Source organism: Rhinichthys klamathensis, unplaced genomic scaffold, assembly GCF_029890125.1.
Source record: "Rhinichthys klamathensis goyatoka isolate OS25496 unplaced genomic scaffold, OSU_Roscu_1.1 h1tg000127l_1, whole genome shotgun sequence".
NCBI classification, from domain to species: Eukaryota; Metazoa; Chordata; class Actinopteri; order Cypriniformes; family Leuciscidae; genus Rhinichthys; species Rhinichthys klamathensis.
This window is the reverse complement of record NW_026606664.1, coordinates 1,193,688-1,210,474: the sequence shown is the minus strand read 5'-3', so window position 1 is coordinate 1,210,474 and position 16,787 is coordinate 1,193,688. Positions and strand designations below refer to the sequence as shown.

The 16,787-nt window shown below is 37.0% G+C and overlaps 1 protein-coding gene across 14 annotated transcripts in view; it reads right to left on the bottom strand.

Annotated features, from left to right (window-relative positions):
* celf5a (cugbp, Elav-like family member 5a) overlaps window positions 1-16,787 on the bottom strand; it is a 239,457-nt gene that overhangs the window by 35,395 nt on the left and 187,275 nt on the right. For 9 of the 14 annotated variants that reach the window (XM_056256412.1, XM_056256415.1, XM_056256417.1 and 6 more), the window contains exons 4-5: window positions 7,602-7,730; window positions 6,005-6,084 (exon numbers count right to left, since the gene is read on the bottom strand). In XM_056256412.1, the coding sequence (XP_056112387.1) occupies window positions 6,005-6,084; window positions 7,602-7,730 (209 nt within the window). The remainder of the gene's footprint in view (window positions 1-6,004; window positions 6,085-7,601; window positions 7,731-16,787) is intronic. The other 5 variants (XM_056256413.1, XM_056256419.1, XM_056256422.1 and 2 more) reach the window with 1 other exon arrangement.

Sequence of the window (16,787 nt, the reverse complement as noted above, 5' to 3'; positions counted from 1 at the left end):
TAAATGCAGATTTGATTTTCGATTTCACTCTGTTTGAACCCTCATGCCCTTAGCCTTCCCCAAACTGTTTTATTGTATTGTTTCCTCAACTGCTTAGTTAGGATATCATTACCAGGGACAATATCAATGCATTCAGTCACTGTTCATTTGGCGTTCTGCACGACTAAACAAAATGGAACTTTGCAGGTCAGGAATTGTACCACAAGATGCCCAAATGCAAGACAATCTCCACAAAAAAATAAAAACTCCTTATCTTCTATCCCTTCAGGGTTTTTTTATCACCAAAGCAGTTCAAATTATTTCTGGGTATAACCTCAAGGGAAACTGAGACATCTGTGAGTTGATATAAAAACATTTGGCGTTTAGAGAAGACTGGCGAGATACGTAAAAAGTTTGACGGTGGACAATGTTGGGACCTGCAGCATCCTTTTCCCCCTGATTAAAGGGATAATACAGACAAAAATTACAATTCTGTCATCATTTACTCAATGTCATGTCGTTCCAAACCTGTATGACTTTCTTTCCTCTGTGGAACACAAAAGAAGATATTTTGCAGAATGCCGAAGCTGCTCTTTTCCATACAATAAAAAGTGAATGGAATTTTCGGTGAACAACATAAATGTCACTCAGTTTTAAACATTGTTTTACTTCAGAAGACTTGGAATATAGAGTGCAAGTTTTTTTTTATGCTTTTTTGGTGTTTATTTGTACTTTTTAGAGCTCGACAGCCTTGTTCATCATCCACCTTCATTGTATTAAAAAAAACAACTTGTTTTCTCTGGAACAAAGAAAGAGTAAATGGTATAAAAGAGTAAATATCAATTTTTGAGTGAACTATGCCTTTAACGTTTTGAAGTACTGGTATTAAGTTGTATGTAAACTGTAGGCCTAAGCTGTCATTTTAATATTAACCTTGAATGCGATTATCTGCAGCGCTCAGAGTATTTATTGAAAACCTAGATGTTCTGTACATCACCTTAAGCTATTAAGGAGAACAAAATATTTACTTCTTAGTTCTTGGGCAATGCAAATATAAGACAAATTTCAATATTCTTTTAGTTTGAAGTGGCTATGTTTGGAGCTATGAATTTTCAAAATCTTTGGTATTTGTCCAATCCTTTCTTGACTGTTTGTTTGCTTTAGCTCTGAGGCATCCAGTGAATATCAGGGCCGAGGGCTTGTTGGTCCAGCAAGATATAGGCTTGTGGGAGAACGTGATAGAGAGAGAGGGAGGAAAGGGGGAGAGAGAGAGTGCTGGTTGATCTGTGAAGTAAAACTCTCATTAAATTTTAAGCCGCCAAGCACCCGGAGGAATTCCCATAGGTCCAGGACCCAGCGAAATGGATTCTGGAGAGAGAGTAAAACTGTGGGAATAAAAAGTGCAGCTGTTCAACAGAGGAAGAAGGAGGGAAACGAGGCCCTGGTATCAAAGAGAGAGGACTGCATCTTTACGAGAATGAGCAGCGCATGGGGCCACCGTGGTGCTTTCCCGATTCTTGAGGTCTCTTTGTGAACGTGGACCATAAAAGGACTAACTAAGCCATATATCTGATATAACTCTAACTCTACACATCTGTCTATGTGCATTAACTGTGAATGAGATAATAAGAAAGGATTATCTTGCGCATCGAACATCCAGCACTGGAGCAGCCGAGCAGAACTTCTTGTAGCAATCGCTTAACGAAATTGTTTGTTGTATATTTTCACAATTAAAAAAAAAATGCAGATATTAAAATGTGTTGACCATTGAAAACGCCATTGAAATTGGTGGTCATACATATATATCCTTGTAATATTCATGCTAATGAGCAACTAGATAACAGTGAGAATTGTACCCTAATCTAAAGTGTTACTAGTTTTTACATCAAAATGCATGTAAACCTCCAGCATCACATTCGAGCTCAGGCTGTGCGTAACCAGACATTGCTGTCTGCAATTTTGGGCCAGTATTTGTCCCGTAGTTGTTGCACAGATATCCACACAGTCATGAGGAAATGAAAATCCAGCTGAACACATTGCCATTCAACCATAGACAGTGGCAATTGGTCGGCGGCCCAAACTCTCCTAAACCAAGGAGATTGTAATATCAGATAGCAGCGGCAGTTTCATTTTCCTGTATTTGTTGAAATACCGTCAATCCCTGGCGTACACACTCGGCTGGAAATGAGACCGAAGCAGGGGGCTAGAGTTCCTTGACCCTTCCAACCTTCTCCGGGCGTAATTTCGTCCCTGGTCTTCCGTTGTACAAGGCCTTCCTGAAGTCTGGCAATTTGCTTTACCACACGGCAGTGTACATTTTTAATTGCCCCACGTCCGAAGCACGAAATGGGAAGGGCACTGGGGGGCAGCCGTGCACGGAATAAAGCAAAAGTCAAAACCTTGCCTCAAACCTGCTCGCTCTAACATTATGTGCTCTTCGTATTTGTGCATATGCATATGCACACCAAGTCCGGAAACATACAAGCTTCTAGAGCTGAAAAATTAGTTTAGAGTATGTAGCTCTGACCTCATGGCTATGCTAGCAAGCGAAACAGACAGAAAAGAGGGGGAAACATAGAAAGTGGACTGCATGTGCATGCATACTTGTGTGTGTGTGTGCATGAAGATAATGCACTGACTGTGATGAGCCGGGGGGATTTGAGATGAATATAAGATTGGATCGACTACAAGCATCAAGCATTTCTGCAATAAGGCCAGTTTCTTGCAGCCCACAAGCACATCATTAGCAGACTGCGTTATGCATGCGTATTTAAAATGAATTAGCACTCTTTTCTTCACTGGACTTCTTACTGTAATAACTACAAGCTGCGTTTGATTCTTGGAGAGTGAACTGAGGGTTGTGAGAGGCTGGCTGGTGTATAAAGCAACAAATGCTAATTTTTGCATGCTAAAGCAAGATTTTGTGTTTATCATAGCAACAACGAGCATTAAGACATTTTTATTTGGTTTCTAATTCTGTCATGAATTCTGCGTAGCCCCGCCTATAATTAAAACTGGTTGGTCCAAAATTGTTTTTGACACTGCTGTACGTTAAATCTGAAATATATTCTGATTGGTTGTCATTTGTTCGTCATTGTACTTTTAGTCTAGACAAACTCATTGCTTTCTTTTGCGTCACACCTATTTCTGCGGCGGCTTCTATTCCAATCACCTCCACAGTGAAATCCCATTGATTTAAAGTCTTGTTTTTCATAAACATTAAATATGTCCTGATTGGTCGTCATTTTGATCGTCATTGTACTTTTAAATGTCAAGTCAGACCTATTTCTGCTGCGGTTTCTATTACAATTGCTTCACGCAGTGTAGCTCCACCCACAGTGAGTATTCATTGGTTTAAAGTCCTGTTTGTCAAATTAAATTAAACATCAAATATGTTCTGATTGGTCATTTCGTCCATTATATTTTTAGTCAGGGCAAACAAATTACTTGAAGCAGTAAAGTTGTCGCGTCAGTTATTTCTGCCGCAGTTTTTAGAAGTACCACTTCACGTAATGTAGCTCCGCTAGTCAAAACGTTCTGATTGGTTCTCATTTTCTCTTTAAATCTGAATAAACCAATTACCTGAGGCTGTTAATTTGTCACGTCACACTTATGTCTGCCGTGGTTTTTATTCGAATCGCCTCACATGAACAATCTGATCTTGTTGTTCATAAATTAAACACAAAAATGCTCTAATTGGTTGTAATTACAGTTTCATGTTCAGTATTGTACTTTAGCCTGAACAAACGTATTACTTGACGGTGTAAACTTGACGCATCACACCTTTTTCTTTTGTGCTTTCAATTCCAATCACGCAATGTAGAAGCCCTGTTTGACATAAATTAAAGTAAACATCAATAATAAATTCTGACATAAAACATAATACATTCTGACTAGTTGCCATTTTGTCACGTCACAGAGCATTTTGCTTTGATGTATTAGTTATCAAAATGATTGGATATTTTTCAAAATCATGTGTTACTTTAGTAACTGCGAGCAGCATGAGATTCTCTGATGGGGGACCGAGGGCGTGAGAGGCTGGTGGGTGTTCGGTAAGTTCGCCATTGCTTCTTTTGAAGAGTTTGCAGATGGATGAGTGCTTCATCAAGCCCTGCCTTGAGAAGAACTCCATTATCTCGGCTAAACATCTCACTTTGGCACCTGGGAGCTGTGCGAGTCGTGACCCCTCCCTCTATAACTTCAGACTCAAGAGAATGGAGGCCGGTAAGGTTTTCCATAATCAATTTACCTTCCGAGATGACTATAAACCTTTTCCATCCCTCCCCTGTGAGCTTCCACCACTCTTCCTCTGTCTCTCTACCTCTCTCTTTTTACTTTTCTATCTGGCGTTCCTTCCCGCTCTCTCTCTCCTTTTCGCTCTTCCACTCCCACCTTAGTACATGCCAATGAATAATTCACCAGTCAATGTGGTGAAAGGTGAGGTAAACAAGTCTATTGCCTAATGTCCCGGGAGGATGGAGGGAAGGAGAGAGGAAAGGATGTCTGAGTGTGTGTGTGTGTGTGAGATGAAGATTTTAGAACTGTGGTTTATATTTCAGTGTCCCTGAATCATTTGCACCTCAGTTGACCCTAAAGGTTATACAGAGAGCGGATCACACCACAGATCCATCTATCTCACCGTTTCTCTGGCCATTTCATTCTCTTAAAGGGACGGTTCAACAAAAAATAATCACTTACATTTTACCTGGAAATAAAATGACCAGGACACTCTTCAAAACATCAAGTCATACAAGTTTGAAATAACATGAGGGTGAATGGAAAATAAAGACAGAATTTTCATTTCTGGGTCAACCGTTTCTTTAAAAAATGTCGCTGCGTTGTGGAAAATGAAAAAAAAAAAGCACTCACTAAAATGCATTTAGAAATTCCATAACTCGTTTGTATCCAACTGGAGTCTTTTAGCAAATAAAACAGCAGCGTGTGAGCTACTTCTGAGAGCCGAACAATGTGTGTGTGACTGAATAGCTGTGTGATTCAGACAGGCTGTGCTGAATAGCCCGCTTTTTATGGCTCAGCGTCCAGTCCTCGAGATTGAAACGGCCGGACAAAGGCCACTTGCTGATATGCTGGCAATGCAGCTATTCAACAAAACAATATGGCCAAATATGCAGTTTGGAAGTGGAAATGACTGATCTGTTCTTACTTGTCTGCTTGGAATTGATTTAATTGCCTGGTTCACCTTTTATGTTTATGTTTATATACATATATATATAAGGGGAAATTATCAAATTTCTAATTATATAGGTCAAATTATTCTATTTTAAATATATAACTGAATAATTTGACATCTATAATTTGATAATTTTGAAATGTGAGATAATTGAGATTTTTATGACGAGGCAAGATTAGTTTCGTTTGTAAAATGTAATGTGGTGTGACACATAAAAACAATTCTACATTTCTGAATTAATAAAAAAAGAAAAATCAAGAATTTTGTGGTCACACCACATGACTGATTGGCGGACAAAGTAAAAAAAAAAAAAAAAAAAAAAATATATATATATATATATATATACATATATATATAAAATTTGACCCTTTTATGATCAGGCAAGATTATTTTAATTTGTAAATATGTCATATGGTTTTGACTCCCCAAATCCTTAATAATAATAAATTCAAGATATTTGTATATATATAAAAAAACACGTTACTTTGGAAAATATATTCCAAAACAAAATAATGATTAAGGTGTGTACACATGTGTTCAAGGTGTAAGTAAAATATGTTTTTACTGTTCACTTGACGGTTACACCACATAACATTTTCAATAAAGTGAAACTTTAAATTTGAACATGTTTTTCAAACCCATATAAAACCACAAGATTTTTTCAATATAGCCCTTATAATGATACAGTGACCCCAAAATATATTTGGACAGGTGTATGAAAGTCATCGCAACCACTGATTGTCGAAGGAACATCAAAGAAAGAAAGCATCAGTGAAAATGAGAGTTTTTCTGTGAACATGTGTGTGTGTGTGTTATAGAGGAGTGTGTACTCACCGGCATGGTTTGACTGCCGTGCAGGGCGCTGATTGCAGATTGAGCTTCAGCGTGTGTGGAGAACTTTACAAAGGCGCAGCCTGAAAAAAAAAGACACACACAAAGGTACACAAACACTTTAGCCACAGCGTAGAGAAGCGCATTAAAACACTGGAGAGAGGCAGAAAGCCCTCCAAGGGTAAGCAAGCTTCTCTCTAGAGACTGTGCTGATGCAACAAGCGTGCTATTCACTGCCACATGCCCATCAATGCAAACAAATCTCAAAATACGGGATAATTGATATCGTTTTAAAACGCCGCCGCAGATATTCATCACGAGAATTCAAACCCATTTGGGATTCGAGAGCAGTCGTATTGAAAACCGTTGAAAAACCTGTCAAAATATTAAGGATAGGTCTTAATGTGCCTTATACAAGCGTAACGCGTTTTATGCAGTTTTTATTTAAGAATTAAGCATTTTTGGCAGAAACAGGCTTTGAAATGAAACACATTAGTAGCTAAATGAAATGTAGTTTTCTTGTCTTATTGTACAGGGAATGGTTTGACATCTATCCTTTTCTTCTCTTCCATAAGACTGGATATTCACGGATCCACCCCCTAAGTAGCAGAAATAATCCTACAGCAATTTTCGTAACACTGGCAAGAGGAAAACTCAGACTCCCACAGTGCTTTTCCAAATGCCAGGCTGTATTAGCGTCTTACAGTGTCCCTAAAGCCTCGGTGGGCAAACAAAGGAGTCTATAAAAAGTTTAATGTTCAAATATGTGCTTTTTCTCCATCTCTTAAGAGTCTTCAATGTTGAATGAGCGACAACTCAGAACAAATTGTTGGTTCTTGGACAGCATAAAATGTCTACATTAAATTGTAATATTATATTTAACAGAATATGAGAGTTTTGATAGATTATGAAAGTGGGTGTTACCAGTATACAGCATACATACAGGTCAAAAGTCAAAACTTTGAGATGATTAAGATTTTTTTGAATGGTTTTGAAAGAAGTCTCTTACTCTCACCATTTACTTGATCAAAACTGTAATGTTTTTAAATATTATTACAATTTAAAATAACTGTTTTGTATTTGTTCAATTATCAGAAAATGTCACTTTGATCATTTTAATGTGTCCTTACTGAATAAAAGGTTGTTGTTTTTATCTTACCCCGAACTGTACAACAGTTTCCACAAAAATATTAAGCAGCACAACTGTTTTCAACATTGATAATAATAAGAAATGTTTCTTGAGCAGCATATTAGAATGATTTCTGAATGATCATGTTGATGCTGAACATTCAGCTTTGATCACAAGAATAAATAACATTTTAAAATATATGAAATAGAAATCAGTTATTTTAAATTCTAATATTTCACAATATTAGTTTTTACTGTAATATTAATAAATGCAGCTTTGGTGAGAATAAGTAACTACTTTCAAAAACATAAAAACATATAGTGTATATATAATATACATTTAATATACATAATATATATATATGCCGCTAATCATTCACAATAAGACCAGAAATGTGTACAAGAAAGCTACAATTTCATGTTGTTGACTGATAATATAACATCATGCCATAAAAAAATGACGTAATCCCACCTTTGCTGTTTCCATCCGGACCTCTTAGCACAGTGCACTCCTCAATGACTCCGTAGGGTTCGAAAAGACGGTACACGTCCTCCTCCGTCTGTTGTTTGTTCAGCATCCCGACGAACAGCTTCCTGTCTTCTGAAGCAAAGAAAAACAGAGCGAATGGAACGACTGGCGTAACCTCTCACCTACCCATTACCCACATACATTACTATTGTAAGCACAACCCAAATACTACTCAGACTTTTGGTCCTTGGCCAGCATGGGCAAACAGGGACTGCTTTTGCTTGGCCCATTTAGCTTGTGGAATGGAGTCGCAGCAGTAATTGTTCCCCGTGCCAAGTCTGTTCATTTTAATTTGGGGGATAATTGGGTTCAACCCCATGTTGGAAATGGTGGGTAGGCCTGAGGTGATAGCGCTAAGCTGTCGTGCTTAGAGGCTCGCTTTAATAGGAAGAAGCAGACTGCGAAGAGACAGCGCTTTCTACGAAACTCTGGAGGGTATAGATAGACAGAGAGCGCCGCTACCGCTGACCTGGAATTCAAACTAATACGAGTTGTTTTTGTCCCGTTCTATGTTTAGTCTATGGTAACTGGTTGTATTCACGGATAATACTTTCTTTGATCGAGCTGAAATCTTGAATGTTATACAAAAATAATTATAAAGGGCACTATGCCAGGTGATACTGTCAAATCATTTCAAAACTTGACAACTTTTGCAAGAGAATCTCAGTGGAATATCCTATTGAATATTATAAGGGTTGAAAGCATAAATTCAAACTCATTATTTAAGCATTAAAAAGCAAAATTCTTGTAATAATAAAAAAAAAACGGTTACTAATTTGGTCAGTCAAAGTCAAAGTTTAAGCAAGCAGAACTGGGAGATTTTTATTTTGCAGTCATTTATTTTAATTGCTCTTAACTTGAAATATTCAGCCCACTTTCAGTTAAATTTAAGTCTAAATTAAAAGAAAAAAGTTCATAAAACTTAAAACAATGAAACCATTCGGATTTACTTAAAATGTGTCAGTTTGGTGAACTCAAAAGAAAAAGAAGGTTCTAAATACTCATAAAAGTTAATTCAACTGAACTAATTTGTTGAATTTAAGTTAACCCAACTCAAACCAATTAATTTTGAGAATTAGGAGATACAAATTTTGAGCATACAGATACAAAACAAATATTCAAAGTTTCACTCATATCCACTTTTGCCATGTACTGACATAATGAGGTAACCTGTAGAAAAGTATTCACTGAAACTGAATTATGAAAAATGAAACACTGAATTATTTAACTATTTAACACAATAGTTTTCAGTTTCTGCACATTTTCATTTTCCTCAAAAAAAAAACACAAGGTTGGGTAAAAAATTGTGGTAAGTGTGTGTGTCTTGCAGCCTCAACAGAAGTGTGATCCAACTAAACCTACAACTTTATCATTGCATTGATCTTTTTGAATATGTGTCAATGGGATGGATGTGTCTATTGAGTCTACCTCAGTCTTAGTCGTATTGATATTCCTTCATTCGCTCTGGAACCTGGTTGTCTCGCCGCGGCAATGACGTGCTCTAAAATAATCACGAGTGTCAGCACGTTGTCTGGGCCTCGTGCGCGCTCTTTATCGTTTGTGGCAGGATCAGAGGGTATGTATCAAAATAGAGGCGATGCATTGTGACATCTGTCACGTTACATCGGAGAGCATTTATCTGCAAAAAAAGAAGGCCCTGAACTGGAAAATAAAAGGGCGGGGATGGGCCCTGGGGGGATCTTCCGATCTGAAGGTGGACTGGTTAAGTTCCTGGACGGATTCGCATAGATGTGGCCTTGAGGTCTAGTCGTGCTTCTTGTGACGTCTCAGCTCAAGGAAACGGGTGATGGGACTCTGACCGGGCTGGATTAATGTACGAAGCTGACCTGTATGAATTTAATACCGCGTGTGCTTCACCTCAATATTTATGCCACAAGCGCTGCTGTAAAAATACACCCTTGCGGCTGTCCCATGGCTGACAGCTGAATGGAATAATACTTATGGCTGGAAAGAGTGTAACAGTAACACACACTATAAATCAGTATATAGCGTGACGACAACTTAAAAGAACGGTTCATACAAAATTTTAATTCTCACATCCTTCCTAATCCCTATGACTTTTGTTCTTTTGTGGAAAACAAAAGACATTTTGTAGAATGTGGTGATTGCTCTTTTTGACAAATTATATAATAAATGAAGAGTCTAAGTTTCAGTCTCTCAAAAATGACGATGAAAGTAGCCAATTTTAAGTTGCTATTCAGTGAAAATCATCTTCTGTGTCTAATCTTATCATTGAATCACAAAACCTGTCTGAAATTATGTCTGATTTGTGGACAAATCATTCTTTTGAGACAAAAGTCTGAATGATTTTTGGGTTTGTGAAATACATTTTTCTCAAATGATTTGTCAGATTTGAGAGCAAATCATTATGAGTCAAACCTTTTAATTGAATCACAAAACTAATCTGAATAATTAGTTCAAATCAGATCAAATCAGTTCAACTCTCTGACTTCAGTCTGTTTTCTACACAAATCCATCATATAACTATATATGAAGTTTCAGTCCCCATTCATTGCAATTGCATGGAAAACCGCAACCAGCAGTGTTCCCAATTTCTCTAAAGAAAATAAAGATGAGGGTGAGCAAATGATGACAGAATTTAGATTTCTGGGCGAAACACTCCTTTATTGCGTTTCCCTTTAAATCGTTGGATACTTTATTTATCACTTTAGCTATACTCTTGTTTTTCCATGATTCAATAAGCCGCAAAAGTTTTGAGAACCTCCAAGCCATTTATAAAATAAATCAGCCAGAGAATGTTTTCATCACTCTTTTTGACAGGGATGAGGGATAAAGCATCACCACAGGGCCGCCGTAAGAAAATAAAAACAGACACTGCGACTGACATTACACAGAAAAGAAAATCACACAATCACACACCAATCCATTTTAGGAAACGCTGGAATACAATACAGACTGCATTACAAATAAAGGAACGTATGGAATAGCATCGCAATCTTGCGTTATTCAACTTTTTTCTGTTTAGTCAGATGACAAAAGGTTATGAGAGTCGACTGCAGTCAATAATGCAGTCGCAGTCCATGAATAAGCAAGCAAAGTGAGTTTATCGACAGCATGACCACAACAGATTCATTAAAAGGCACTGGAGTGTAACACATGCTGTACAGTATCATATTAATTTCAACTATAAGTGCACTTTGATAGAGCGTTCAATCACTACAGTGACATTAAGGTGTTGCAGCGTTCTCATCGCACGTTTAATTGATTAGCACTCGTGATATTTGCATATTTTACTCCCCCGTGTCCTTCATACTGGGTCCGGCCCCACCAGCTGTGATACCGCCTCAAAAAATGACTCCTATCAAGCTTCATCAACTTCAGCGGCTGGGAAGAGTTTTGTTCAATACATCACACATTAAGGGGTGAACAAGATTGCTAGCTTCATGTCTAAGGGAATTTACATGTACGTCCTTGTGATATGACTGAGAGCAAATTCTTATTTGTTTAATATCATGAGTGATATTTGTTATCTTTATTATAAGAGGTATGCCGCTAGACTATAGAATCAAAGCTATTAGGCACTGACTATAGCTGGGCAGGGTTCCAGACTGCGACCAAATTGGTCGCATATGCGACCATTTTTTGAGAATGTGCGAGTTAAAATTGTATGTGGTCGCATTTGTGCGAGTGGACGCTCGAGCAACAGAACGCCGTTGTATCAGCTGCTGCAGTCCGTAACTTATGTTCAAAATGAACGAGTAGGCTACATCATGAATCCATTTTCCAAACCGTGTTTTTGACTTATTCTGAATCACTACGGTACGCCTATAATAAGTGTTTATATTCTGACTATTTTATCCCGGGGTCGTCTCGGCTGCGGAGTAGCCCAGTGCCTGCGTGACTCGCCATAGACATTAACGGAGAGAAGTTCCGTCTACAATGTTCTTCCGCAAGACACGTGCAGTTTATTTATTGACGAACGTAGACGTCACGCGCATTGCACACTGATGGTGAAACACGCCAATTACGAATTCACGAATTAAGGCATATAAAAATTAAAAGGTCTCACGAAAAACCGAGCCCCTTCTTCCTACGTCTTTTCAGCGGTTATATTTTCCTCTGTCGAGCGATTACTCTCATGATCGCTCGACAGAGGAAAAGGAAATTATTATAAAATGCAGAAGGTAAGGAGTGTGAGATTTCTGCTTTTTGTTACAACTATAAACTTTGATAACGAAAAATCTGTATCAGTTTATTATAATACTCTAATCTTTTAAAATGTAATGCATACATTTGAATGTTTAATGATTTTTAAAAGATAGAAAGATGATAATAGACAGACAGACAGACAGATAGATAGATAGATAGTTAGTTAGTTAGTTAGTTAGATAGATAGATAGATAGATAGATAGATAGATAGATAGATAGATAGATAGATAGATAGATAGATAGATAGATAGATAGATAGATAGATAGATAGATAGATAGATAGATAGATAGATAGATAGATAGATAGATAGATAGATAGATAGATAGATAGAATATAATTCAAATGTAAATAGATAGATTGTAATTCAAATGTAAAATGCTTAAAATTACAGATTAAAATTACTGTCCAAAATCCATGAAAATCCTGAAATTTGGCAATGATAATTAATATATTACAGGTATTTCTGCTGCAACCCAGAAAGCCTTTGCTAGCCTTGGTCCATTAAAACCACTATTCATCAGCATGCATTGATTAATCCCATGGCATGAAGCAAAAAAAAAAAAAAAAGTGCGACCAAAACATATGCTGGTGCGACCAACTGAGAAAGTTGGTAGCACCAGTGCAACCAGTGGAAAAGTTAGTCTGGAGCCCTGCTGGGAGTTTACTAGTAAATATCTTAAAGAGGACAGAATAGCCCATGGGATTTCACACATTTGATGCCACGGACCCACAAATATGTAATCCTATGGCTACGTTCGAGTTTCTGAGATTGACAACCACATTTTCTTACAGGTGTGAGTCTCGAAATGTACTGTGTTACCTGACAGACAACTAGTTGTCCAGTCTGGTTCCGTTCAAACAGCAAGGGTTTTTCCAAAAACGCGGTTGTGATTCCTGAAAATTCATGGGTGTAAGTTTGGTTACAGAATGCGGTTGTCACTCCCGTAAATTACCGAACTGGGGGTGAACGTAACCATTTTAAGGACTCAAATAGGCTAGTTTTTGGGGATTGACAACCACATATACTTACAGGTGTGAGTCTTGAAATGTACCATTCAAAAAGCAAATTATAGTAGTGCCTCAAATACTGTCTGTATGAATGTGCAATGAGTCAAACCCATATACTCTTACCAGTAATCATAGTGACAATGTGGACTATCTATATCAAAAACTATCTACATCTATATCAAAGATGGCGACATCCATAAAACTGAAAAGTCTTATCACTTTTGATACGACAAAAGTCCAATCAAGCCGTGAGTTCATCCGTCAGATCTTTAGCTTTTATATTTATGTGGAGAGCGGAGCGGAAACACAAAACTGAAGGGAGCTGCTCCGGTAGGGAACAGTGACTGGATCTAAAACCTTAAGTTAGTGTAAGTAACCGAAAGTGAAACGACACATGAAAACCTGCGCAAAAACTAGTTGTCCAGTCGGGTTCCGATCACACAGCAAGGGTTTTCCGAGGATGCGGTTGTGAGTCCTAAAAAATTCACAGGCATGAGATTGGTTGTAGAATGCGGTTGTCACTTCTGTAAATAACTGACATCCCACCATGCAAAAAATGATTTCCGGGAGATGGCACAACACCCCATGATATAACAAATTATATTATACTATTATATTCATTCACGAGTGTGATGAAAAAAGTCATTCATCTTGGCTGAGCAGTTGTGATCGGTTCACCGAAAACGCATCTTAACTCTTTCCACGCCTTTGACGGAAATTTCTGTCATTTGTGAGACAACGCTTCCCCGCCATTGACGGAAATATTCGGCTTTCTGTGTTTTCACTGTTATACAGTAGGGGGCGCTATTATGCATCTTCTAAAAGAGTACTGAATCTCCTGATCAAAACACAGGCGAAGAAGAAGCAGAAACAGGCGATATCATATGTAAGCAGATGCTTATGTAAAATAACGCGATCATCAACATTAAACAGCATATAAATCAAAACTGCATGAGTAAATTGTCGACCCAAGGCGAGCTATGGACTGTGAAGCATTAGGGGTGTTGATGGACTCGATCCACTCCATCTATGTTTTGATCATCGTTCTGAATCCGATCTGGACGTAGTATATGACAAAAACGCCATTTTCTCAGCTTTTTGCTCAAAATGTTGCTTCTTTTTTTTTTTTTTTTACTAACCCACATTCAAGTGTTGATAAAAAAGAATGCATGAAGCTAGAATAAAACTTTTTTTTTTTTTTTTTTCAATCAGAGGCTGATTCATACAACAAAATTTATGAAAATTATCAAAAATGCTGGTGGTGGCTGGCAACTTTTTAAAAAGCGCTGGCGGGGAAAGAGTTAATACCAGGCGGACACATGCATTCTCTTTTTCATCTCAAAATACTCAACGACTCAAATACAGGACTGACAACCTTTTATATATACAATATATTACTATATACAGTACAAAAAACAGTCGAAGTGGCAAGGTGAAAGACTTTTTTTCTGTAACTAAACTTATATATATATATAAAAAAAGAGAAATAAAACACTATAGGCAGATTTTTTGTTCTCTAGCACTTCATTTTCTGTCCATTGAGGCTCCCAGGAGCCCAGTTTGGACACTTTAAATACACCTAAACTACAAAAAAAAAAGATCATATTTGACAAAAAATTTATTATATAGATATTGATCCTTCTGAATAAAGGATGTAAACACATAACATTAACTGCAGGTTATTATCCGAAGGGCACTGATCTACCACTGAACGATTGAAACAGTAAAAGTGATAAGCCTAGACCGAATTTTTACAATCTGGATTCTGCTTGTTGTTTTGTCCGCAAAAAGCATCCGTGGAGGCTCTCAAAACATGCAGAGGAGATCCTGCAGCCACGGATAAGCCGGGATGAGTGTGGGAGGTGAGCGGTCGAGTTTGTAAATCATTGTCCTGAGAGAGCCGAACGATAGTGAATCATCACTTTTGGCTCTCTTTTGATTTTGCACAGGAAAGAGAGTTTGTGGAGGTTGTCATGAAAACGGGCTGTCAGTCAAGCCTAAATGGGGTTCGCGGGAAGCAGAGGGTCATTCCTAAATCTGCTGTCGGGCACGCAGTGTAAATTCCATTGTCTGAGGCGGTGATAAGGAGAAATGATGAACAATATTAGCATCTTGATAAAAAGCAACATACGAATGAACAAACACATTAACTGAGAATTACCAGGTGGGCGATTATTCAACCGGAGACTGAGCAAACCGAGAGAAAAGCGTTCGGGTTTACCGTGCAGATAAGTGATGCAGACAGATAGGATGGGCTGAGATAGATTTTGCTGCTATTTCCACTTGGCAGACCCCAGAATCGAGCCTTTGAAAGCGGCGCGCGGCCCCGGACACTAATTAAAAACAACACAACAATTACCGCATGCAACAAAACACAACCTCAACAAACAGAGAGAGAGGGTTAAAGTAATTAACCTACAGAACAAACCCGGTGGATTTTGATCCAATTCATTATATAGAACATATCTTGTTTTTGTACAAACACTGGTGGAATATTCGCATCCGTCAGGATGATCGGGGGCTTCGAGGTCTTTTGGCTGCCGTCAAACTTGAGACGCATTTTCTCAGCTCTTGGACTTTTACCTCCCGTGAGTTAATCTGAAACAATCAGCCTCGGATTAGTTCACCGGGTGTTTGGCCAAATAGATTAATCTACATACAGCCACAGACGTTTGGCAGTTTCTATCAAACAGACGGGCATCAAATTTTGATCAAGGGAGGTAAAAAAATAAGTCAACAACTTAATTTTCATAACATTGTGTGCCAGAGTTACATAAACCTAAACCGTTTATGTAACTTTGCCACACAAAATATCGCAAAGAGTTCACTTGCAGGCAAGCAGGCCTGCTGGTACAGTTCATGAAAAAAGTTTTTCCAAATATAAAGCTGTTTTCCTAACAATCATATAAATGATTTCACTTTACATTATAAAGTAATATAATAATATGGTAGGATAGGATTAAAGCTTTATATTTAAGTTTATATTTTTATATATAAAAAATTACAAAAATGCATTTTGAAATGTTAATTATTAACATAATTAAATATAATTAAACATATATAAATATAATTAAATATACCAATTATTAGTGCTGTCAAACCGATTAATCGTGATTAATCGCACCTAACATAAATGTTTATATACTGTATATGTGTATATTTTTATTACATATTTATGTTAATATTATAAAAAATATTCCATATTTACAAACTTTTGTTACTAATCACAATTGACAGTTATACAACTATTTTTTTAAAGACAATTTAATAATTTAAGTTGAAATGACTTACACATCCAAGTTGATTGTAATCAAAAAATTGAAGGCAGCAACTTTTTTTTTTTTTTTTTTTTTTTACAGTGTATGTGATTTTTGAATATATAGGTGATCCCACCTTACATATTTTGCTGTTTCATGAAGTGTTTAATTCACTATAATTGCTTGAAAAAAGTAATTGCCCGTTTCAAGACAGGTTCCATTGCAACTTACCCCATACAATTGTGATAAAATGCCCCCAACAGAAGGTCAACATCAGCTTTAATCTTGTTCAGTAGTTTTGTTTTGTTAAGACTTTAAAGTATGTGTCTACACAGAAAATAACTTTCAAAAATAAACCAAAACTGAAGAACAATCACTGGAGTAAAGTGTGACTACTAGCCTCTGTCTCCCACATAACAAGCTGTTACAATAAAATAAAATAAATGGAATGTATCGAAATAAATAATTAAAAAATATAAGTATAAATAATTATATAAATATAAAAATATTTAATGTATAATAAAACTGCAATACTAAAACGGTGTTTTTAACATTAACTATATGTTTACTATATAGGTAAACAATAACAACACAAAATAAGACCAAATAATGTTTTAGGAAATAATATAATTTAATAAAAAATGCTTAAACCAACTGCTTACCAAGTATTTG